General features: G+C 45.0%; 2 protein-coding genes across 6 annotated transcripts in view; one reads left to right on the top strand and one right to left on the bottom strand.

The window, feature by feature from the left end:
• Positions 1-4,770: 4,770 nt before the first annotated feature.
• Positions 4,771-23,491, top strand: part of MEIOB (meiosis specific with OB-fold) — a 46,858-nt gene continuing 28,137 nt past the window's right edge. For 2 of the 5 annotated variants that reach the window (XM_033236191.1, XM_033236195.1), the window contains exons 1-6: positions 4,771-4,950; positions 10,379-10,456; positions 13,046-13,103; positions 18,257-18,388; positions 19,891-19,963; positions 22,442-22,637. In XM_033236191.1, coding sequence (XP_033092082.1) covers positions 10,388-10,456; positions 13,046-13,103; positions 18,257-18,388; positions 19,891-19,963; positions 22,442-22,637 — 528 coding nt within the window. In that variant the 5' untranslated portion in view covers positions 4,771-4,950; positions 10,379-10,387. Of the gene's footprint in view, positions 4,951-5,834; positions 5,995-10,224; positions 10,269-10,378; positions 10,457-13,045; positions 13,104-18,256; positions 18,389-19,890; positions 19,964-22,441; positions 22,638-23,491 lie in introns of those variants that run through there. The other 3 variants (XM_033236190.1, XM_033236194.1, XM_033236193.1) reach the window with 2 other exon arrangements.
• On the bottom strand, positions 15,354-15,956 carry LOC117097836 (60S ribosomal protein L17-like). The gene has a single exon (XM_033236202.1). It carries the CDS (start codon positions 15,909-15,911, stop codon positions 15,441-15,443), a length of 471 nt encoding a protein of 156 aa, XP_033092093.1. The 5' UTR covers positions 15,912-15,956; the 3' UTR covers positions 15,354-15,440.

Raw genomic sequence — 23,491 nt, forward strand, 5'->3', positions numbered from 1 at the left:
GAGTGGGAACAGCTCTGTCAGAGATGTTGTTAATGGCCATGCAGGTGGTAAAGGGATGCTGCCATGATTTAAAAATTATATATGTTTATTGCTGAACGCGGGGGCTCACGCCTGTAATCCCAGAACTTTAAGAGGCTGAGGCGGGCAGATCATCTGAGATCAGGAGTTCGAGAGCAGTCTGGCCAACGTGGTGGTACCTTGTCTCTGCTAAAAATATAAAAATTAGCTGGGCGTGGTGGCACACACCTGTAATTGTAGCTACTTGCAAGGCCAAGACAGGAGAATCGCTGGAACCTGGGAGGTGGAGGTTGCAGTGAGCCAGGATTGTGCCACTGCACTCCAGCCTTTGCGACAGAGCCAGACTCTATCTCAAAAAAAGAAAAAAAAAATACATATTATATATGTATGTGTGTGTATTTAATACAAATGGTGCTGAAATGTGGCCATGATAGCCCTCCCAAGACATGGGACCTTCCTTCTGTTGTCACTGAGTACATTTCCTGTGGGATAGGCTTCCAAAGGTCAAAGCCTGTGTCCTGTGTGCTCATGCCCTCTTCTGCTCCCTCTAGTACAGGGTGCCGGGCATACAGCACGCAGGAACCACTCCTGGTTCCTGGGCACGGACTACGGCTGCTAAGTTATTTCAAGCTTGGAGCGTTACTCACATCAGCTCAGCACCTCTCACCTTGTCCTGAGGCTTTCAGTTCCAGTTTCAATTCACTGTTCAACATTTTTTTTTTTCGAGACGGAGTCTTAAAGAGCTTAGGAGCTGAGCTTTAGATACTTGGCAATGCTGCAAACGGCTGGAGCGCAGTGGTGCAATCTCGGCTCACTGCAACCTCCACCTCCCGGGTTCAAGCAATTCTCTTGCTTCAGCCTCTCGAGTAACTGGGATTACGGGCACCTGCCACCACGCCAGGCTCATTTTTGTGTTTTCAGTAGAGACGGGGTTTCGCCATGTTGCACAGGTTGGTGTCAAATTCCTGACCTCAGGTGATCCACCCATCTCGGCCTCCCAAAGTGCTAGGATTATAGGGGTGAGCCACCATGCCCACCTACAATCTATATAAAAGATGATTAGGACAGGCACAGTGGCTCATGCCTATAATCCCAGTGCTTTGGGAGGCTGAGGCAGGAAGATTGCTTGAGTCCAGGAGTTCAAGACCAGCCTGGGCAGTATAGCCAGACCTCATGTCTACAAAAAATACAAAACTTAACCGGCATGGTGGTGTGCACCTATGGTCCCATGGGAGGCTGAGGTGGGCGGATCACCTGAGCCCAGGGAGGTCGAGGTTGCAGTGAGGTGTGATCGCACCACTGCACTCCAGCCTGGACGACACAGTGAGACCGTTTCTGGAAAAAACCAAAAATGACTAGTCCTTTGATGGAGGGAGGAGTGGGGGTGAGACTAATTATGCCAGTAATTGATCTATTAGTATTTCAGCTCCTGGGAGGAAGATTGTAGTCATGGGATCAATGTTGGAAAAGTTATAGTTTTGTTAAATAAATAAAAGCTTATCTTGTAATTCATTAAAATAACTGTCAATTGTTTCCTATTGATTAGAACGTGTAAAGTTTATGACTATATATTTTGCCTGTCACTCCTTTGTGACAGCTCCTAGATGTTTTGACAGCTGGCCTGCTCTGGGGAGCTGACCATGTAGCCAACTACCATTTCTTTAGCCAGACATGTGAGCTATTTCAGCTCTGACCCTTGTTCACTCACCCTTGACTTCTGCATCAAGCGGCAAGTGCAAGCTAGCATTTCTAGTCCTTATTTCTGTTGGTGTACATCCAAAGTATACTGACAAGTCAATTCTATTGTTAAGAGCAAACTAATCTCACAGAACCGCTATAAAAAATGCACAACAAGGGAGTCCTAATTTCACGAACGTGAAACAATTCCATTCTTTTAGGCTTATGTTTTGAAGCGTCATGGCTTATGAGAAGCCTGTTGTGTCCTGACGAGGCTGACACTGTTTGCCTAACCTTATGCACCTTTCTGTAAAAATTAGTTTACTAAAATGTGACAAAATTTTAAACATTTTAAAATATTATTGCTTCACTGAGGCTCAAATGAAAAATGCATGAAAACAATTTTTATATTTTTTTCCTCTCCTTTAAGATGGACTTAAAATGCTAGTTTATTTTGTTAATTTTTAGTTTTTTGGGTGTCTCTCTGTCTCCCAGGCTGGAGTGCAGTGGCCCGATCTCTGCTCACTGCAACCTCTGCCTCCAGGATTCAAGCAATTCTCCTGCCTCAGCCTTCCGAGTAGTTGGGACTACAGGCACATGGTGCCACACCTGGCTAATTTTTTGTATTTTAGTAGAGATGGGGTTTCACCGTGTTGCCCAGGCAGGTTGCCGACTCCTGAGCTCAGGCAATTCACCCACCTTGGTCTCCCAAAGTGTTGGGATTACAGGCATGAGCCACTATCCCTGGCCACTAGTTTATTCTTTTGGAAAGATAAAGATATCTTCTTTTTTTTTTTTTTTTTTTGAGACAGAGTCTCACTCTGTCACCCAGGATGGAGTGCAGTGGCGCGATCTCGGCTCACTGCAACCTCCATCCCCTGGGTTCACACCATTCTCCTGCCTCAGCCTCCCGAGTAGCTGGGACTACAGGTGCCCGCCACCACGCCTGGCTAATTTTTTGTTTTCGTATTTTCAGTAGAGATGGGGTTTCACCGTGTTAGCCAGGATGGTCTTGATATCTTCACCTCGTAATCCTCCCGCCTCAGCCTCACAAAGTGCTGGGATTACAGGCGTGAGCCACCGCGCCCGGCCTTTTTTTTTTTTTTTTTTGGAGACAGGGTCTTGCTCTGTCACCCGGGCTGGAGTGCAGTGGTGCGATCTCGGCTCACTGCAAGCTCTGCCTCCCGGGTTCACACCATTCTCCTGCCTCAGCGTCCCGAGTAGCTGGGATTACAGGCTCCTGTCACCACGCCCAGCTAATTTTTGTATTTTTAGTAGAGATGGGGTTTCACCACGTTGGGCCAGTCTGGTCTCGAACGCCTGACCTCAGACAGTCTGTCCTCCTAAGCCTCCCAAAGTGCTGGGATTACAGGCATGAGTCACTGCGACCGGCCAAAACTATGTTCTTTTAAAGGCAGACACTGGAAAGGAAGAGGGACGATTTAAAAACCCAACTCTTCCCATTATATTTGAAATGGTGAAAAGCAGGTACCTTATTTTGCTTCCCAGTATTATTTACGAAATTAAAAAAAAAATGACGAAAAGAAAAACTGTATTTTAATAATAACATAAAACTTGGCTCTGCAGTTGTATTTTTCTTTTATAATATGTTTGTGTTATATGTACCAAAGTTGTTCTTCTCTTTTTAAATAATGCTACATGTGGACAGTAGTAGGTGACAAATTTAATGGACTTAGTTTTTGGATCTTACTTGCCCTGGGTTGGTACTCTTAAAAATTGGTATAAGTCGGCCGGGCGCGGTGGCTCAAGCCTGTAATCCCAGCACTTTGGGAGGCCGAGACGGGCGGATCACGAGGTCAGGAGATCGAGACCATCCTGGCTAATACGGTGAAACCCTGTCTCTACTTAAAAATACAAAAAACTAGCCGGGGGACGAGGCGGGCGCCTGTAGTCCCAGCTACTCGGGAGGCTGAGGCAGGAGAATGGCATAAACCCGGGAGGCGGAGCTTGCAGTGAGCTGAGATCCGGCCACTGCACTCCAGCCTGGGTGGCAGAGCAAGACTCCGTCTCAAAAAAAAAAAAAAATTGGTATAAGTCATTAGACTAAAAAGATTTTTTCCTTTTATTTTCTAGTCAGTCTCTGCTTATCCAGACTAAAAAGATTTTTAGATATTTAGATTCCTAAATAGAAGTAATTAAAAACATGAAGAGCTGAGAAAATTTTCGTCAGATTCACCTAAGTCCAATCCTTAGCACATACTTTTCATACATAGATACACACATCTATGGGTATTTTCTTGATGTACTACATGCCAAATCTATCAGTCGATGTAGATATATCATATTAATTTATTTACTCTTACTCTTGCCCAGGCTGGAGTGCAGCAGCGCCATCATAGCTCACCGCAGCCTCGCTCCTGGGCTCAAGCAATTCTCCCCTCTCAGCTTCCCCAGTAGCTGCGACTACAGGCATGCACCATCGTGCCTGGCTAATTTTTTTTTTTTTTTTTCAGACAGAGTCTCACTCTGTTGCCCAGGCTGGAGTGCAGTAGTACAATCTCGGCTCACTGCAACCTCCCTCTCGTAGGTTCACGCGACCTCTCCTGGGTTCAAGCGATTTTCACACCTCAGCCTCCTGAGTAGCTGGGACTACTCGGGTGGGCGGGCGGCGCCATAGGACAACCAGGCACTCACCACCACGCCTGGCTAATTTCTTTTGTATTTTTAGTAAAGATGGGGTTTCACCAAGTTGGCCAGGTTGGTCTTGAACTCCTGAGCTCAAGTGATCCGCCCACTTCGGCCTCCCCAAGTGCTGGCATTACAGGCGTGAGCCACCGCGCCCGCCCGTGATAATATTATAGATAGACAGATATGTCTATTTTTTTTCCGGGGCACCGTCTTTTGGAATCGAGCGACCACAGAGCCACACGCGGCTCTGAACCTGCTGCTGTCCTGCCCCTTTGACTCCCGCGTCGGAAGAAACGGGAACCGGGCTCCCCTCTCCCTCCCCCGAGGGCGGAGTCGGTGCGCGGCGGGGGCGGAGCCAGTGCGAGGTGGGGGCGGAGTCGAGGCGCGTCGGGGGCGGAGTCGAGGCGCGGGGGCGGAGTCGCTGACGACGGGGCGGGGCCTCGTGCTAACGGTCGCGCGCCCGTCGCACCTGCACGAGGCTGTGGCGCGAGCGTCCTGTGGGGAAGCCGCGAAGCGCCGGCGACCCGGGGGTCGGGCGGGCCTGGTCCGCGAAGCTGCGGCTGCCTCTGTGCAGGCCCGGGGAGCAGCTGGCCGGGCGAGCGTCGGGTGAGCAGCGGCGTGGACCGCGTGGTGGCGACGCCGGCCCGGCCTCCAGCTGTGAGGCGGGGTCCGAGGAAGGGAGCCTGCGCGGGTCGGGGCCCGGCTTTGGGCTGGCGGACGCCCTGAGGGAGCGGCGGGCGCGCTCGTGAGGAGCCGCGCGTGTGGGGTACGTGCCTGCGCCCCACGCGGAGTCCGGTCCTGGCCGCATCCTCGGCTCACCGCGGGGTTAGCGGGGGCTGGTTGTCTGTGGCGCCGCCCGCCCTCCCAGCGCCTCCCGCGGCCTCCGCAGCTTTGCCTTTCCCGGGGCTTATCGAGGCCGGTGCCAGAGGACACGCGGGAAAGCCCCTCGCGGAGCTGAGAGCCTCTGACTTGTGGGTCCGACTTTGAGTTTTCCAAGCCCCGACCTGTCAGTTAAAAAGTGTAGCGGTGGCTCCCGCCTGTTATCCCAGCACTTTGGGAGGCCGAGGCGGGCGGATCACCTGAAGTCGGGGGTTCGAGACCAGCCTGACCAACGTGGAGAAACCCCGTCTCTACTAAAAATACAAAACTAGTCGGGCGAGGTGGCGGCGCCTGTGGTCCCAGCTACTCGGGAGGCTGAGGCAGGAGAATCGCTGGAACCCGGGAGGCGGAGGTTGTGATGAGCCGAGATCGCGCCACTGCACTCCACCTGGGCGACAGAGACACTGTATCACAGACACACACACGCACACAAAACCGGGTGCGGTGGCTCACCCCTGTAATCCTTTGGGATTACCTCAGCTTTGGGAGGCCGACGTGACCAGCCTGGTCAACATGGTGAAGCCCCATCTCGACAAAAAATACAAAAATTAGCCGGGCTGGTGGTGCGCACCTGTAATCCTAGCTACTTGGGAGGCCGAGACAGAAGAATTGCTTGAACCCGGGAGGCGGAGGTTGCAGTGAGCCGAGATCACGCCATTGCACTTCAGCCTGGGCGACAGAAAAAAAAAATGTGCAGATGTCTGCTGGGTGCTGTAGCTCATGCCGGTCATCTCAGTGCTTTGGGAGGCCGAGGTGGGAGGATCACCTGAGGTGAGGAGTTGGAGACCAGCCTGGTCAACATGGTGAAACTCTCTCTACTTTAAAAAAAAAAATTAGCCAAGCTTGCTGGTGGTGCGCCTGTAATCCCAGCTACTTGGGAGGCTGAGGCAGGAGAATCGCTTGAACCAGGGATGTGGAGGTTGCAGTGAGCCAAGGTTGTGCCATTGCACTCCAGCCTGGGAAGCAGAGCAGACCCTGTCTCAAAAAAAAAAAAAAAAAAAAAAAAAAAAAAGGAAAAAATCGTAGGAACCTCATCACTGAACTCCCTGGAAGCTTCATTTGTCTACAGTAGCAAGATAGAAACCACACTTGTTCCCATAATTTCAATGCATGTTATATATGTAAAATTAGCTGTTAACTAAATTTCTAGTTCTCCAAAAGGCTAATTGTAGCAATATTATCCTCAGTTTACAAATTAGATCGCTTTTAAAAGGGCTCATGTATTCATTTAGTGAGCACATACCTGGCAGCTGCTGCGTGTGAGGCCCTGAAGTGCATGGTTACTGTGGGGTGCAGTGAGGACGTGGCTCTGTCCTGACGAGCTACCGTGTCATGAGGGAGAAAGAGAACACAGCAGGCAGCTGGCAGTGTCCAGAGGGGAGTTCAGAGGCACGGCTACGTGAGGCAGGGTGGCAGGAAAGGCCTCTCCTGGAGACCTGAGGAGAGCCTGTTTTGGGAAGGTGGGGATGCTCGAGAAAGAGGTGCTACATCTGCGAAAGCCTGAGGCCCATGCTGAGGAAATGTGCGCAGCCAGGGGACCGGAGAGCCAGGGGATCAGAGAGCCAGGGGACCAGAGAGGCCAGGTCAGCTGGGCATGGCACGCTACCGCAAGGAGTCTGGATTTGAGTCAGGGTGCAATGGGAAGGGTTTGTTTGTTTGTTTTTGAGACAGATTCTTGCCCAGTTGCCTAGGCTGGAGTGCAGTGGTGCAGTCTGCTCACTGCAACCTCCGCCTCCCTGGTTCAACGATTCTCTGCCTCAGCCTCCTGAGTAGAAGGGATTATAGGCATGCGCCACCATGTCTGGCTAATTTTTTGTATTTTTAATATAGACAGGGTTTCACCATGTTGGCCAGACTGGTCTCAAATTCCTGACCTCGTGATCTCTCCACCTCAGGTGAAACCCCATCTCTACAAAAAAATACAAAAATTAGCCGGATGTTGTGGCAGGCTTCTGTAATCCCAGCTACTGGGGAGGCTGAACCAGGAGACTCGCTAGAACCCTGGAGGTGGAGGTTGCAGTGAGCCGAGATCGCACCACTGCACTCCGATCTGGGCAACAGAGCAAGACTCCATCAAAAAAAAAAAAAAAAAAAAAAAAAAATTGTAGAATAAAAGAGACAGTAGCTGTTGATGAATGAAGTCATCTCTGAATTCTCAGATTGAGCTCTTTAGTTCATGTTAATCTTGTATCTGTTAAAGTGGCCAGGTAGAGAAGCAAGTCATATTTTTTTGTGGGCAGACACTAAAGTCTATTACCATATACCTCTAACGGTAGCAGACAAAGAAGGGAATTCAGAGAGATAATAGGATACCATGTCCCACCAGGAGATGCTAAGGGATAAAAATGTGGAGAAATCGCTTGATGTGTAGGTAGTTGTGTTTGTACAGAAAGTTCAGGCACTGACTCAAATGTCTGACTCATCCTCTCTACTCATTTGTCTGGCACTTTGGGATGTAAATAAATATTAGTTGAATGGCTGGATGAGTGAATGATTTGTCACAGTTCAGCAAGTGTTTTAGATAGAGACATTGCATTGTAAGCCACATCAGACCAGGCCAAAGAATGAATGAAAAACTTGACACAGCTTAATTCCCAAATGTTTCTTCTGACACTGAAAGGCCTTGAATACAAAAACTGGTACATTGGATAGTATTGACAAGCAGTGCCATCATTGGTTGTGAGCCTGTGAACATTCAGGCATCTTGTATACACTGTTTCTATTTTTCATTGCAAGGTTGATGTTACCCACAGTTTAAGGATGAGGAAATTAATGTTTAGTGATGTTAAAACACACGACTACGAACTAGTGGTGCTGCAATTCGAAATCACATTTGACTAACTCCACAGGCTGCCTGAAACTCAGGTGTCATGAGACACATCCTTGAACTGGAGCCTGTGGGTGTGGACATTCCTAGAGTTAAAGAGGCCCTGGATTATTAAGTGAAGTCAAGTCAATCTGTTTGGTGTAGCTTAGAATTTTTCTACAATAGAACCTTTTATAGTGATGATATTGAGGGACAAAGCACCATTTCGTTCATCTGATATTCATTGTTTTCAGTTATGAAATACATACATAAAAATATGTAAGATGCCACCTCTGTCCTCATGGAGTTTACCATGTAGAGGTGTGTTTAAAATTACTACCTTTCCTGGGCTGGGTGCAGTGGCTTATGCCTGTATTCCCAGCACTTTGGGAGGCTGAGGCAGGTGGATCATGAGGTCAGGAGATCGAGACCGTCCTGGCTAACACAGTGAAACTCCATCTCGACATAAAGTGCAAAAAAATTAGCCGGGCGTGGTGGTATGTGCCTGTAGTCCCAGCTACTTGGGAGGCTGAGGCAGGAGAATCGCTTGAACCTGGGAGGCAGAGGTTACAGTGAGCCGAGATCGCGCCACTGCACTCCAGCCTGGGCGACAGAGTGAGACTCCATCTGAAAAAAAAAAAAAAAAAAAAAAAATCACTACCTTTCCCTTCACACAGTATAATCAAATGCTCAATTTGAGGTGTTTACAGTAGTTTTTTGCTGTGTTTTTTGAGGTAGCTTGGTGCTAATATATATTTAAATCCTTAAATGTCCCATTGAGGCCAGGTGCGGTGGCTCATGCCTGTAATCCCAGCCCTTTGGGAGGCTGAAGCGGGCAGATCACGAGGTCAGGAGATTGAGACCACCCTGGCTAACACGGTGAAACCCTGTCTCTACTAGAAATACAAAAACAAAATCAGCCAGGCGTGGTGACGGGCGCCTGTAATCCCAGCAACTTGGGAGGCTGAGGTGGGAGAATGGTGTGAACCCAGGAGGTGGAGCGTGCAGTGAGCCGAGATTGCACCACTTCACTCCAGCCTGGGCAACAGTGAGACTCCGTCTCAAAAAAAAAAAAAAAAAGTCCCACTGAATCATCTTGCATGTAAAACTCTAAATTTGGCTGGGCGTGGTGGCTCATGCCTATAATCCCAGCACTTTGGGGTGGGCGGATCACTTGAAATCAGGAGTTCAAGACCAGCCTGGCCAGCGTGGTGAAACCCTGTCTCTACTAAAAATACAAAAATTGGCCGAGCGTGGTGGCTAGCACTTGTAATCCCGGCTATTCGGGAGGCCGAGGCAGGAGAATTGCTTGAGCCCAGGAGGCAGACATTGCAGTGAACTGAGATTGTGCCACTACACTCCAGACTGGGACACAGAGTGAGACTGATGTCTCAAAAAAAAAAAAAAAAAAAAAGAAAAGAAAAGAAATAAATAAAAATTAAAAAATAAAATAAAACTAAATTTACATGGTGCTCAAAAACTAAATTTTACACGGTTTTAGAAATGAAAGTTAAAAATTGAAACCTATAATAGCTATATTGTTCAAAATTATAAAAGGACATTCTGAACATGTTTTCTATAGGTTGAATCAATATTAATGTACATTTTACCATTACAATAAAAATTTTCTAAAGGAGTAAAATACCCAGTGCTTTCCTAAATAATATTTTATTTTATTTATTTATTTTTTGAGACGGAGTCTCGCTCTATCGCCCAGGCTGGAGTGCAATGGCGCAGTCTCAGCTCACTGCAAGCTCTGCCTCCCGGGTTCACGCCATTCTCCTGCCTCAGCCTTCTGAGTAGCTGGGACTACAGGCGCCCACCACCACGCCCGGCTAATTTTTTATATTTTTAGTAGAGACAGGGTTTCACCCTGTTAGCTAGGATGGTCTCGATCTCCTGACCTCATGATCCGCCCTCCTCGGCCTCCCAAAGTGCTGAGATTATAGGCGTGAGCCACCGCGCCTGGCCAATAATATTTTATTTTATTTTATTTTGTTTTATTTATTTTTGAGAGCATCGCTGTGTTGCCCAGGCTGGAGTGCAGTGGTGCGATCTCGGCTCAATGCAACTTCCGCCTCCCAGATTCAAGCACTTCTTCCTGCCTCAGCCTCCTGAGTAGCTGGGATTACTGGCACCCACTACCACATGAGGTTTTGCCATGTTGGCCAGGCTGGCCTTGAACTCCTGACCTCAGGCGATCTGCCCACTTCAGCCTCCCAAAGTGCTGGGATTACAGGTGTGAGCCACCACACCCAGCCCTAAATAATATTTTAAACTCTTGGAATTTTTCATGATTTATTTCATGTATTCAATTTATATATCTAAATTATATTTTCTAAAATGCAGATTAAAAAAATGGCAAACTCCTTTGCAACGAGGACCTTCACTACCCTTTCAGATCTGCAGCCAAATATGGCTAATCTGGTAGGTTTCAATGACGTGGTGATTTGCTCACTAACAAAATTTTATGTGATAAAACTGCATCAACATTATTGATTCATTCAACACATGCTTTTATAATTGACAAGTATATAGATACTGATTGCATTGGTATAATTGTTAGATATTAAGTATATCAACATTTCTTTGTATTTGTGCCACCTAGGTGAAAATTAATATTTGTTTGTATGTAGAGTAGAAGATATGATTGTAGATATGACTAGTAATTGTTCAAAATGATTAATAGATGTATTGGTTTAATTAAATATTTAATAAAGTGAAAAATTTAATTCATGCTCAAATTTAGCGTTGTAAAATTAAACCAGGCCGGCACGGTGGCTCACACCTGTAATCCTAGCACTTTGGGAGGCTGAGACAGCTGGATCACCTGAAGTTGGGAGTTCGAGACCAGCCTGACCAACATGGGGAAAATTGCGTCTCTACTAAAAATACAAAATTAGCTGGGCGTGGTGGCTCATACCTGTAATCCCAGCTACTCAGGAGGCTGAGGCAGGAGAATCGCTTGAAGCCAGGAGGCGGAGGTTTCAGTGAGCCGAGATCACGCCATTGCACTCCAGCCTGGGCAACAAGAGCGAACCTCTGTCTCAAAAAAAAAAAAAAAAATTAAACCATTTGGTTCAGTGGTAGCAGTTTTCTAACCAAATTATCCGAGTTATGGTCTAAGTATTTGACATTATGCTGCTTTTATGATACAAGGTTTATAACAGGTGTGTTTTCTGAAATTATTATGTGAAAATTGACTTTTTGAGTAGGAGTTATAGCGGAATTCAATTATTTTGAATACACCTCAACTGTTACTTATTTAAAAAAAAACTGGGTGGAATCATCTTATAAGTTAAACAACTTATTGTAAAGCAACTACCACACACCCTTACCTTCCCTGCCCCTGAGCAGTCACTATTTATATTTTGCTTTTGCAAACTAGATTTCTTACAATGGAATACATTTACATATAACTTTAATAATTTAAAATTTATAAATATTAAAAAAGAACAATTGTTGTTATAGTTTTTCTTTTTTTTTTTTTTTTTTGAGATGGAGTCTCGCTCTGTCGCCCAGGCTGGAGTGCAGTGGCCGGATCTTAGCTCACTGCAAGCTCCGCCTCCCGGGTTCCCGCCATTCTCCTGCCTCAGCCTCCCGAGTAGCTGGGACTACAGGCGCCAGCCACCTCGCCCGGCTAGTTTTTTTTTTGTATTTTTTAGTAGAGACGGGGTTTCACCGTGTTAGCCAGGATGGTCTCGATCTCCTGACCTCGTGATCCGCCCGTCTCGGCCTCCCAAAGTGCTGGGATTACAGGCTTGAGCCACCGCGCCCGGCCTGTTATAGTTTTTCTTGAGAGGTAAACTATTTGCTAATAATGGTCTCTTCAGATAGAAAGTTTTACTCAACATTTCCATTAGTGGGATTTTCCAACAAAATTCAGTGAGATCTGCATGTATAAGGAATTGAAGAAATAATACCAATGTGTCTAAATAAGCAATAAGGCTGATAGCTCAGCTAGAAGATAGGAGTCTTAAAAGCCTGATTGTAATGTAAATGTCACAGGTTATTGTAAGGTTAAAATCAGTTGCTGCAATTAGCAAAATAAGTTTAGTTTTTTCCTTTCAGAAAAGGTATTCATTTTTATTATTTATTTATTTATTTTTATTTTTATTTATTTATTTATTTTGAGATGGAGTCCTGCTCTGTTGCCTGGGCTGAAGTAAAATAGTAGGATCTCAGCTCACTGCAGTCTCTGCCTCCCGGATTCAAGCGATTCTCCTGCCTCAGCTCGCGAGTAGCTGGGATTACAGGCACCCACCACCATACCCAGCTAATTTTTTGTATTTTTAGTAGAAACGGGGTTTCACCATGTTGGTCAGACTGGTCTCAAACTCATGACCTCAGGTGACCCACCCGCCTCCGCCTCCCAAAGTGCTGGGATTACACGTGTGAGCCACCACACCCGGCCCATTTTTATTTCTTAAAACGCATTTAAAATTTTTCTTCGGTAGACACTAAAGAGAACATTAAACATTTTAAGGAGATGTTAATATCTCTGAGGTTTAAGATCTAGGACTTTAGGATTTAGATTTATTAGTGGCAAAATATAAGTTTTGTTACAGTCTAATTTATATTACTGTCCAGCATGTTTGGATTAAGAAGCTAAGCGATTTTATGTGGATTGTTAGAAAACCCTATATAAAGGAAAGCTTTGAAGACTGTGGCAAATTAAATTGCATTATACATGTGCTTTGGATAAATTCAATAAGGATTGATAGCACAGGGCAGTTATTGTGCTCCATCTAGTGATTGAAAATAAAATAGAAACATGCTAAGGATTAAATGATTGTATTTATAATAGTAGTTAACTTTTGGATTACTTTGTACTATTCCTTGTGGAATTGAACATTTGTGAACTTCTTTTAGATGTTTGCATGGAATAAATACATTTAAATGTTCCAAGTCAGAAATGTTTGTTAGAGCCGGTAAAGTATAACAAACCCATGAAATTAAATTTACCATGTACATCTGTGTTTAATATTGGTTTTCTGTAACCTTTTTGTTTTTCAGAAAGTAATCGGTGTAGTTATTGGGAAAACAGATGTCAAAGGCTTTCCAGACAGAAAAAGCTGAGTTCTATTTAACTCTTTGCTTCATTTTTCATCAACGTTGGCTTGTGACTACAACAAAGTATATTTAAGTGATTAATTTTTGCATGCCTGTTTAACTCCTTAAGAGCAATGGTCATGCTCTCTATTGGATGGTCAAGTACCTGATTCAAGGCTCTCTGTTTCCCTCCCTCCCACATTTTCTCTCTCTCTCTCTCCATACATATATGTATATATACATATGTGCATATATATGTATATTTGAGCACATGTGTTCTCTCTCTGCTTTTTTTTTTTTTTTGAGACAGAGTCTCACTATGTCTCCCAGACTGGAGTGCAGTGACGTGATCTCGGCTCACTGCAAGCTCCGCCTCCCGGGTTCATGCCATTCTCCTGCCTCAGCCTCCCAAGTAGCTGGGACTACAGGTGCCCGCCACCACACCCGGCTAATTTTTTGTGTTTTTAGTAGAGACAGGGTTTCACTGTGTTAGCCAGGATGGTCTCGATCTCCTGACCTCGTGATCCACCTGCCTTGGCCTCCCAAAGTGCTGAGATTACAGGCGTGAGCCACCATGCCTGGCCGCTTTTTTTTTTTTTTTCGAGTTGGAGTCTCGGTCTATCACTCAGGCTGGAGTGCAATGGCACGATCTCAGCTCACTGCAACCTCTGCCTCCCGGGGTCAATGGATTCTCATGCCTCAGCCTCCCAAATAGTTGGAATTACAGGCACATGCCATCATGCCCAGCTAATTTTTGTATTTTTAGTAGAGATGGGATTTCACCATGTTGGCCAGGCTGGTCTTGAACTCCTGACTTCAAGTGATCTCCCTGCCTCGTCCTCCCAAAGTGCTGGAATTACAGGTGTGAGCCACCGCGGCCAGTGCCTGGCTGATTGGAAAAAAAAAATTTTGTAGAGACAGGGTCTTGATCTGTTGCACAGGCTGGTCTCAAACTCCTGGGCTCAAGTGATCATCCCGCCTCAGCCTCCTAGAGTGCTGAGATTACAGGCATGATGCTTTTATCTTTAAGGTAAACACAAAGCTGTCATCTGGTACCTATATCATTTGTGCGTGCACTTTATTTCATCTTAACTAATTAGATCAGAATTACTAAATAAATAGTTTGAGAAAGTCTATATCTCTTTTTACCAAACTTCATAAGGCTCCATTGCACTCCAGCCTGGGCAACAGGAGTGAAACTCCGTCTCAAAAAAAAAAAAAACACAGTTATTCACCTATCAGACTATGAGGGAAGGAGAAAAGCTTCTGTGTTGTTCGGCTTCTTCTTTTTTTTTTTTTTTGAGACGGAGTCTCGCTCTGTCACCCAGGCTGGAGTGCAGTGGCCGGATCTCAGCTCACTGCAAGCTCCGCCTCCCGGGTTCCCGCCATTCTCCTGCCTCAGCCTCCGGAGTAGCTGGGATTACAGGTGCCCGTCACCGCACCCGGCTAGTTTTTTGTATTTTTTTTTTTTTTTAAGTAGAGACGGGGTTTCACCGTATTAGCCAGGATGGTCTCGATCTCCTGACCTCGTGATCCGCCCACCTCGGCCTCCCAAAGTGCTGGGATTACAGGCTTGAGCCACCGCGCCCGGCCCGGCTTCTTTTTATGATGACATCTTTGGTATTCCTTTTTTGGAGGAAGTATGCTTACTGACTTAAAACATTGTACATATGACATTATATTTTCATAAAAAATTCTAGCAGTACCAAAAGTCATAGAGTTGAAAAGTGAAATTCCCCTTTTCAGCTCCTCACTTGCCCCATCCTAGTCCTCTCCCTAGAGGTAGACACTAATAGACAGTTCAGAATATGTCTATAATTTGCATGTATGTTGGGCTATATTACTTTTTTAAAAAAATTGAGATACGGTCTCGCTGTGTAACTCAGGCTGGAGTGCAGCAATGTGAACACAGCTCGCTGCAGCCTCGACTCTGGGCTCAAGTGGTTCTCCTGCCTCAGCCTCCCATGTAGCCCGGACCACAGATGCGTGCTACCATGCCTGAATAATCTTTGGATTTTTTTGTCGAGACAGAGGGTCTCACTTTGTTGCCCTGGCTGGTCTCGAACTCCTTGGCTGAAGCAATCTTACCCCCTTGGCCTCCCAAGGTGCTGCTGGGATTACAGGCAGGAGCAACTGCACCCAGCCAGGTTATCATTTTATTTAGCAAAACCAATATGAAATTTCTATTTTGGAAAAAAAGTATTTGCTGACCCCTAGTGGTCCTCATTAAGTAGCACATAATTTGTTTTGAAATAACTTATTTTAATTATTCTTTTTCCTTTTAATTACATTCATTTTAATGCTGAATTTACTCCCATGCCATAAGTTTTTGTTTCTTCAGTTTCTTCTGGGATATCTTTTAATTCTGGGCAACCTCCTCTTCTGGTTTAGGAACAATCTGTTCCTTTTCAGTCAGGATCATCTCAGTGTGGCAGGGAGAGCTCATGTATGGGTTAATTCGACCATGAGCTCTGTAGGTCCGGCAGCGCATCTCAGGTGCGTTGTTCACTTGGATATGCTCAATGACCAGATAATCTACATCTAAATCCTTAAGTTCAGCATTACACTCTGCGTTTTTAAGCATGTGCAGTAAAAATTCAGCACTCTTTTTGGGCCACTGACCTTCTGTCCAGTCCCACTGGTTGGCCTGCGCACACCTGCCAACTCCACCATTGTGACGTTGGAATGGTATGCAGTGTTTCTGTAGAGTGACATCTTTCAGATACTTCGTGGCTTTTCGTATATGCATACCCTTGATGGCCTGAGCAGTTTCACGAGTGTTCTTAAAGTGAACAGGAAGATTGGAACCTCTTGATTTGCATGATTTCATGGGGTTCTCCAGGTCAAGTGAATAGCGAACCTTTTTCACAGTTTACCTCAGGCTGCTTAGGGAAAGAGGTTTAATTATTTTTTTTTTTTTTATTTTTATTTTTTTATTTTTATTTTTTGAGACGGAGTCTTGCTCTGCCACCCAGGCTGGAGTGCAGTGGCCGGATCTCAGCTCACTGCAAGCTCCGCCTCCTGGGTTTACGCCATTCTCCTGCCTCAGCCTCCCGAGTAGCTGGGACTACAGGCGCCCGCCTCGTCGCCCGGCTAGTTTTTTGTATTTTTAAGTAGAGACAGGGTTTCACCGTATTAGCCAGGATGGTCTCGATCTCCTGACCTCGTGATCCGCCCGTCTCGGCCTCCCAAAGTGCTGGGATTACAGGCTTGAGCCACCGCGCCCGGCCGAGGTTTAATTATTTTTAAAATTTATTTATTTTTTTTTAGAGACAGGGTCTCACTCTGTTCTTCCCTACCTCTGCTAAAAAACCTCATCTCGCCAGGTGCAGTGGCTCACGCCAGCATTTTGGGAGGCTGAGGCAGGCGGATCACGAGGTCAGGAGTTCGAGACCAGCATGGCCAACATGGTGAAACCCCGTCTCTACTAAAAGTACAAAATGTACAAAATTAGGCATGGTGGCAGGCGCCTGTAATCCCAGCTACTTGGGAAGGTGAGGCAGGAGAATTGCTTGAACCCAGCAGGCGGATATTGCAGTGAGCTGAGATCATGCCATTGTACTCTAGCCTGGGTGACAAGAGCGAAACACCGTCTCAAAAACAAACAAACAAAAAACAAAACCCATTTTTACTAAAAAAAAAAAAATACAGGCTGGGCGCGGTGGCTCACGCCTGTAATCCCAGCACTTTGGGAGGCTGAGGCGGGCGGATCACAAGGTCAGGAGATTGAGACCATCCTGGCTAACACGGTGAAACCCCGTCTCCACTAAAAATACAAAAAAAAATTAGCCGGGCGAGGTGGTAGCCTGTAGTCCCAGCTACTCGGGAGGCTGAGGCAGGAGAATGGCGTGAACCCGGGAGGAGGAGCTTACAGTGAGCCGAGATCACGCCACTGCACTCCAGCCTGGGTGACAAAGCGAGACTCCGTCTCTAAAAAAAAAAAAAATACAAAAATTAGCCTGGAATGGTGGTGTGCGCCTATAGTCCCAGCTGCTCGGGAGGCTGAGGCAAGAGAATAGCTTGAACTGGGAGGCGGGGGTTGCAGTGAGCCGAGAGATCGCGTCACTGAACTCCAGCCTGGGTGTACGTTTTATGAACACCCTGAATTCATTCTTCCCAGACTGGAGTGCAGTGGTGCATTCAAAGCTCCGTGCACACTTAAACTGGGCTCAAGCAGCCTTTCCTCCTCAGCCTCCCAAGCAGCTGAGACTAAAGATGAGTGCCACCACTCATTTTAACATTTTCTGTAGAGATGGAGTCCCTCTATGTTGCCCAGGCTGGTTTTGAACTCCAGGCCTCAAGTGATTCTCCCACCTCGCCTCCCAAAGCCCCGGGATCACAGGGGTAAGCTGCTATGCCTGGCCAATTTTTATTTTTATTTGATTACTAGTTATTTATTTATTTTTGAGACAGAGTTTCTCTCTTTTCACCCAGGCTGGATCTCGGCTCACTGCAACTTCTGCCTCCTGGGTTCAAGCGATTCTCCTGCCTCAGCCTCCCGAGTAGCTGGGATTACAGACACCCACCACCATACCCGGCTAAGTTTTGTACTTTAAGTAGAGACAGGGTTTCACCATGTTGGCCAGGCTGGTCTTGAACTAACCTCAGGTGATCCACCCGCCTCGGTCTCCCAAAGTGCTGGGATTACAGGTGTGAACCATCGTGCCCAGCCTATTTTTATTTTTATTTTAGGGATGGGATCTTGCTCTGTTGCCCAGTCTGGAGAGCAGTGGTGCCGTCACAGTTCGCTGAAGCCTTGAACTTTTGGGCTTAAGCAGTCCTTCTGCTTCATCCTCGCAAGTAGCTGGGACTGAAATAACTATTTAGATCTGAATTATGACTTAGGTTCAGACAACAGTAAGAGAGAAAAGGAGAACCTAAAGTAATACCTGGATGGCTCAAGTTTAGATGTCTTTCCCTCCAAATACACAGATCACCAGGGAAAGGAGCAAGGGGGCAACCTGTTACCACTTCAGTTTGAAATTCACAGAAGCATAATGTTATAGAATATACATCTGAAAACATTTTGAACCATGTGTTTGAGTGTTATTATAATAGTCATTTGATTAAAGAAATAATCATTTGTTTGTAATTGAAACTTTTCATGTGACACCAAAGGCAGAGAAGCGATTGAAACTCTTCATTTGAAAAATAAAAGCATTGGTTTTCCTTTAGATATTGGATCAGAAAGGTACACTTTCAGCTTCACCATTCGGGATTCACCAGCACATTTCGTAAATGCAGCTTCCTGGGGCAATGAAGATTACATCAAGTCTCTTTCTGACAGCTTTAGGGTTGGTGACTGTGGTAAGTTGGCATTGATTCTTAAATTTTTTCCATTGTATTATTCCTGTGGTATGTTTATGGTAACTACACTGAAGGAGTTGAAATGAGGCACAGTTCATAATTCTCAAGAACTTTACCAGAAAAAGTCAAGTGTTAATAGTATAATATAGTGGAGTGTAGTGGCTCATACCTATAATCCCAACACTTTGGGAGGCTGAGGCGGGTGGATTGCATGAGTCCAGGAGTTCAAGACTAGCCTGAGCAGTATGGCAAAACCCCATTTCTACAAAAAATACAAAAAATTAGCTGGCCGTGGTGGCGTGGGCCTGTAGTACCAGCTACTAAGGAGGCTGAAGTGAGGATGGCTTGAGCCTGGGAGATGGAGGTTGCAGTGAGCCAGCATCATGCCTCTGCACTCCAGCCTGGGTCACAGAGTAAGACCCTGTCTCAAAAAAAAAAAAAAGAAGACTGCAGTGCAAAGCATTCAGAATGTTACTTAAAGCATACAAACATGATCGTTATATTTTTACCAGGTAACCTTACTGTCTTTGGTTTATTACATATTTCAATTTGCATCAACTCATATTATTGTTATAATTGGTTATCTTTCTATAGACATATAAAATGGCCACTGAATATATTTTGATAAAAGTTGACATTTGACAACTGAATAGATTTAGATAAAAACTGATATTTGAATTGTTAATGGGATTTTAAGGGACTTTACTTTTAGTTGAAATACCAAATCTTTTACATCTTCTACTCACCCCAGTATCTCTTTGACAGAACAGCCTCGTATAGTAGAAAGAACAGGAGACTTTGAAAGCATAGAGGTCTAGATTCAATCCCATTTCCAACATTTACTTACATTATGGCTTTGAGAAAATTTTTTAATCGTTTTGGGTCTCAACTATGAACTAATACCTCTTTAGGTTTTTGTAAATATTAAATGAGATAGTGTACCTAGTATAAAGTGTGGAACTTAGTCACTCAACAGATAACTTTTATGAGCCCTAGCCTCGTAAAAGGAACAAGGAAGCATGTATACTAGCTCTCCTTCACGATAGAAAAAGAGAAAAGAGTAATGCAGGTAATGAAAACACTCCTCTTTAATACAGTGGTCTCAAGCAGCCCACTCCCCCTATCAGTTATTTAGAACCTGATCATATATTGCCTTGTATTATTAACTTTCAGGACAATGTATGGTATCTCTGTAGTTGAATAATAGGGTCATTGAACACATGGACTATGAAGGCAGAAAGCTTCACAAACTTCATAGGGCCCAGTATAGTTATAGATATCCCTTGAATAAATGCTGGAATATTAGTTACATATGGAGATAAATATTTCAATTTTGACATCTTAGTATCAAAATATATGTTGATGGTGGACAAGATGAATGAGGTGAGGAATTTTTGAAGCCTAGAGTCAATGATTACACATTAAACAGGATGTTATTTAGGATTAGTGTGTTTATCTTGTTACTGTTTTGTAATATCATCATACTTTGCCCTCTGTTTTAGTGATAATTGAAAATCCTCTGATCCAAAGAAAGGAAATAGAAAGAGAAGAAAAATTCAGCCCTGCAACTCCTAGGTAAGCATCTGTCTAGCACAGAGATCAACCTCTGGCACAGAGATTGTGCCAGAATGATCATTACTAATAATGTTCTATCAGATTAGCAGAGATCTTACTAAAAGTGTTCTGTTTCTATTTTGATAAAAATGAGAAGTTTAATTTTCTCTTACAAAATTCATCTTTGATTATGACATAATTTACTTGGATACAGAGTCACATGAAAAATGGCTTTGGTTTAGTACTTTGATTCTCATTCTTAGATTTACTAAAATTTGACTTTGTCATGTTAAAACTGAATGAGAAGAAAAGATAAACTTTGGAAATTACATCTATCTTTTTTCATATCAAGATATCCTTCTACACACAGGCTTACCATCTTAGGGCAGGTTCCTTCGAAGTAGAGTTTGAGAGGAGGACTCTTGTGGGAGTGGTTGGTTGAGGGTGAGCTCTCAGGGGAACCCTGCAAGGCTAGGCGGGGAAGAAGGTGAGCAGAGAAGTGGGTTCTCCTGGATTCTCAGCAGGAACCCAGGAGGGAGCTCTGGAGTGGCAGTGGCCCCTTAGAGTGGTGTCCTGGCTGTGGTCCATCCACTCCCCAAACCCCCAGGATGGGGCAGGGCATCAGCTCAAAGGCGGGTCTGGCAGTTATGGAGAGAAGGGTGTGACTGCGCCCTTATACCAGCCTGTAAAGGGCTCTCGGTGGGCACGGCAGTCTACAGCATTGACACATCAATTGTGACCCCTTTCCACCTTCTTTTCTGGCCTCATCTTATGCCAGACTCTCAAGCTTCATTTCTCTGTAGCCACAGTGAACTTATTTACATTTCATGAACACTGTGAACTCATTCTGCACGAAGAACTTTTATATTTCCTTTTTATTTTTATTTTTACTGAGACAGAGTCTCACTCTGTTGCCCAGGCTGGAGTACAGTGGCACAATCTCGGCTCACTGTAACCTCCACCTCCTGGGTTCAAACGATTCTCCCACCTCAGCCTCCCAAGTAGCTGTGATTACAGGCACATGCCACCACACCCAGCTAATTTTTGTATTTTTAGTAGAGGCAGGGTTTCACCATGTTGGCCAGGCTGGTGTCGAACTCCTGACCTCGAGTGATCCGCCTGCCTCGGCCTCCCAAAGTGCTGGGATTACAGACGTGAGCCGCTGCACCCGGCCAAACTTTTGTATTTTCTATTCTCTCTCTGCATAGAACATTTTCCCATCTGATTATTTGCTTCTTTGGGTTATTGACTCACAACTTAAATGTCATCTTCTTCAACCTTCCCCATCTACTCTGTTTGTGGTAGCGCTAACGGTCAATTACTGGGATTTTGCCCTGGTTTTTGTCACCATAACGCAAGTCACCGTCTGAGATTATTTAATTCATTGTTCTTGGGTCTCCCCCTCACATATGTGAACCTCATGAGATCAAAGGTCTTGTCTGCCTTCTTCACCACCTGTATCCCTTGTGCCTAACATGGAGTCTGGCATATAACAGATTCTCAGTATTCATGGAAGCGATGGATGGATGGTTAGGTGGAGAGAACATTCTTGGTAGAGGGAAGAAACAGGAAACCTCCTGTCTTTTCCAGAACAGTTAATATTAGGTTGAGCCATATGAAACTGCTGATGTTTTACTATTTTTCATCTAGAAATTTCAGTTTCGTAACGTAATAGTCTGATACTACTGGAACGCAGGGCATGGACAGGAGGAGAAGCTTCAGGTAGAAGCAGAGATATTTCACAGACAACTTTGCTTTCATACCAAATTATTGCCTTTGTGACTGGTAGCCACAAGACAGTCTTTGAGCTGGGAAATAGCATTTTCATATTTGTGATTTAGGAAGATCACTTTGCTTGTGGAAGATGGACTGTAGGGGAATGAAGCTTAGTTAGGGGAGCAAGGCAGTGGCATGGGAGAGAAGTGATGAGGTAGGTAAGTGAGGCCGAACAGTGGGGAGGAGAAGGGGCTGGGTTAGGGGACTGCTGGGGCACAGAGTCCAAGGGCCATCAGGGACTAGGTGCAGGAGGGAGAGCTCCTCATTTCAGGCTCACTGTGCCAGTGTTCTGCATCTGCCCCATGCAGAGCTCAGCAGGGGTAGGAAAAACACAGTCTCTGACCTGAGGTACTAAGGCAGAACAGCCAAGTCCATAAGAGAGAGAAACAACCAGTCCTTAGGTTTGCATAACCCCTGAAAGTTTCAGAGTGCTTTTACGCTCCTATTTTTTTGGAGAAGGAAATAAGCGCAGTGTCTTGGGCAAGATCGGACAAATGGTATGCTTAGAACTCCAACACGAATCGATTCTCAAAACATTTCCGTAATGAAAGTACACTGTAAACAAAAAATGTTTTGCTGTATTATTCACTGTTTCTAAGAGTAAGAAGTATATATTAGTATTGTCTAAATTTCAATCAAAAATGTAGTTTAAATGTGAACCTGGAAATATTTTTCTATCCAAAAATCACTTTCATATAACTTTCTTGTGTTTTTGCAATTTAGCCACTGTAAACTATTGCTCAGTGAGAATCACTCAACAGTAAAAGTTTGTTCCAGTTATGAAGTGGACACAAAATTACTTTCTTTGATACATTTACCTGTTAAAGAGTCTCATGATTATTATTCATTGGGTGACATTGTTGCAAATGGACACAGTCTTAATGGGAGGATTATTAACGTGCTGGCAGCTGTGAAGTCGGTAAGTTAAAACCCCAACAAAGCCAAGTGCAATTTGGCAGGGGTGTTGCGGTCACTTGATTTGTGTTTGGGATGGAGTGGTCATGATCAGCTGGGATAACTTTTCTTCTGTATCTTGGTAGTATATTGAATTAAGAAAACAGTAACACTTCTCATTAAAGGGAAAGTAGCATTTTATCTGTGGATGAGTAGTAAAATAAAATTGTATTTGAATGCTAAATGCAGTGTTCCACTCTGCTCATAAATGATCTGCTAACCATAGGAGAGCTTTTTATACTTTGCTTAAACAAAGATGAAAATGAAAAGGGTAAGCTTATTGACTCGAAAATCTCTGTGATCTTCCTTGAAGGGGTGTAGTTGAATAAGTTAAGGGATTGGTTCTGTGCCTTTGTGCTCAGAGCTGCCCAGAAACCGGGGAGGGAGTGGGAATACACGTTGCCCTGCCATAGGGGCTCCGTGGTCTGGTAGGTGGAGTGGGACTCTGCTGGTGAAGTGCAGGAGAGGATGGCACTCCATGGGACACCACGGGGTTGTTCCCTTCTGGTGCATCAGCGTCTGTCTGAATTATTGTAGCAAGTTCTGAGCTCTGTAGTTGGACAGACCAGAGCCATAAGGCAGAGATTGAGATATAGACCTCAACGGTAAAGTTTCACAAAATAAAGTACATGAAAATTAGTCGAGGCACAGTGGCTCACACCTGTGATCCTAGCACTTTGGGAGACCAAGGCAGATGGATCACTTGAGCCCAGGAGTTCAAGACCAGCCTGGGCAACCTCCGTCTCTACAAAAAATACAAAAATTAGCCGGGTGTGATGGCATGTACCTGTATTCTCAGCTGCTTGGGAGGCTGAAGGG

Source organism: Trachypithecus francoisi, unplaced genomic scaffold (assembly GCF_009764315.1).
Source record: "Trachypithecus francoisi isolate TF-2019V2 unplaced genomic scaffold, Tfra_2.0 Lachesis_group15, whole genome shotgun sequence".
In the NCBI taxonomy this organism is placed as follows: domain Eukaryota; kingdom Metazoa; phylum Chordata; class Mammalia; order Primates; family Cercopithecidae; genus Trachypithecus; species Trachypithecus francoisi.

Bases quoted from the DNA above. Each gene is read 5' to 3' on its own strand.
- LOC117097836 (XM_033236202.1), bottom strand. From the start codon at position 15,911: ATGAAATCATGCAAATCAAGAGGTTCCAATCTTCCTGTTCACTTTAAG.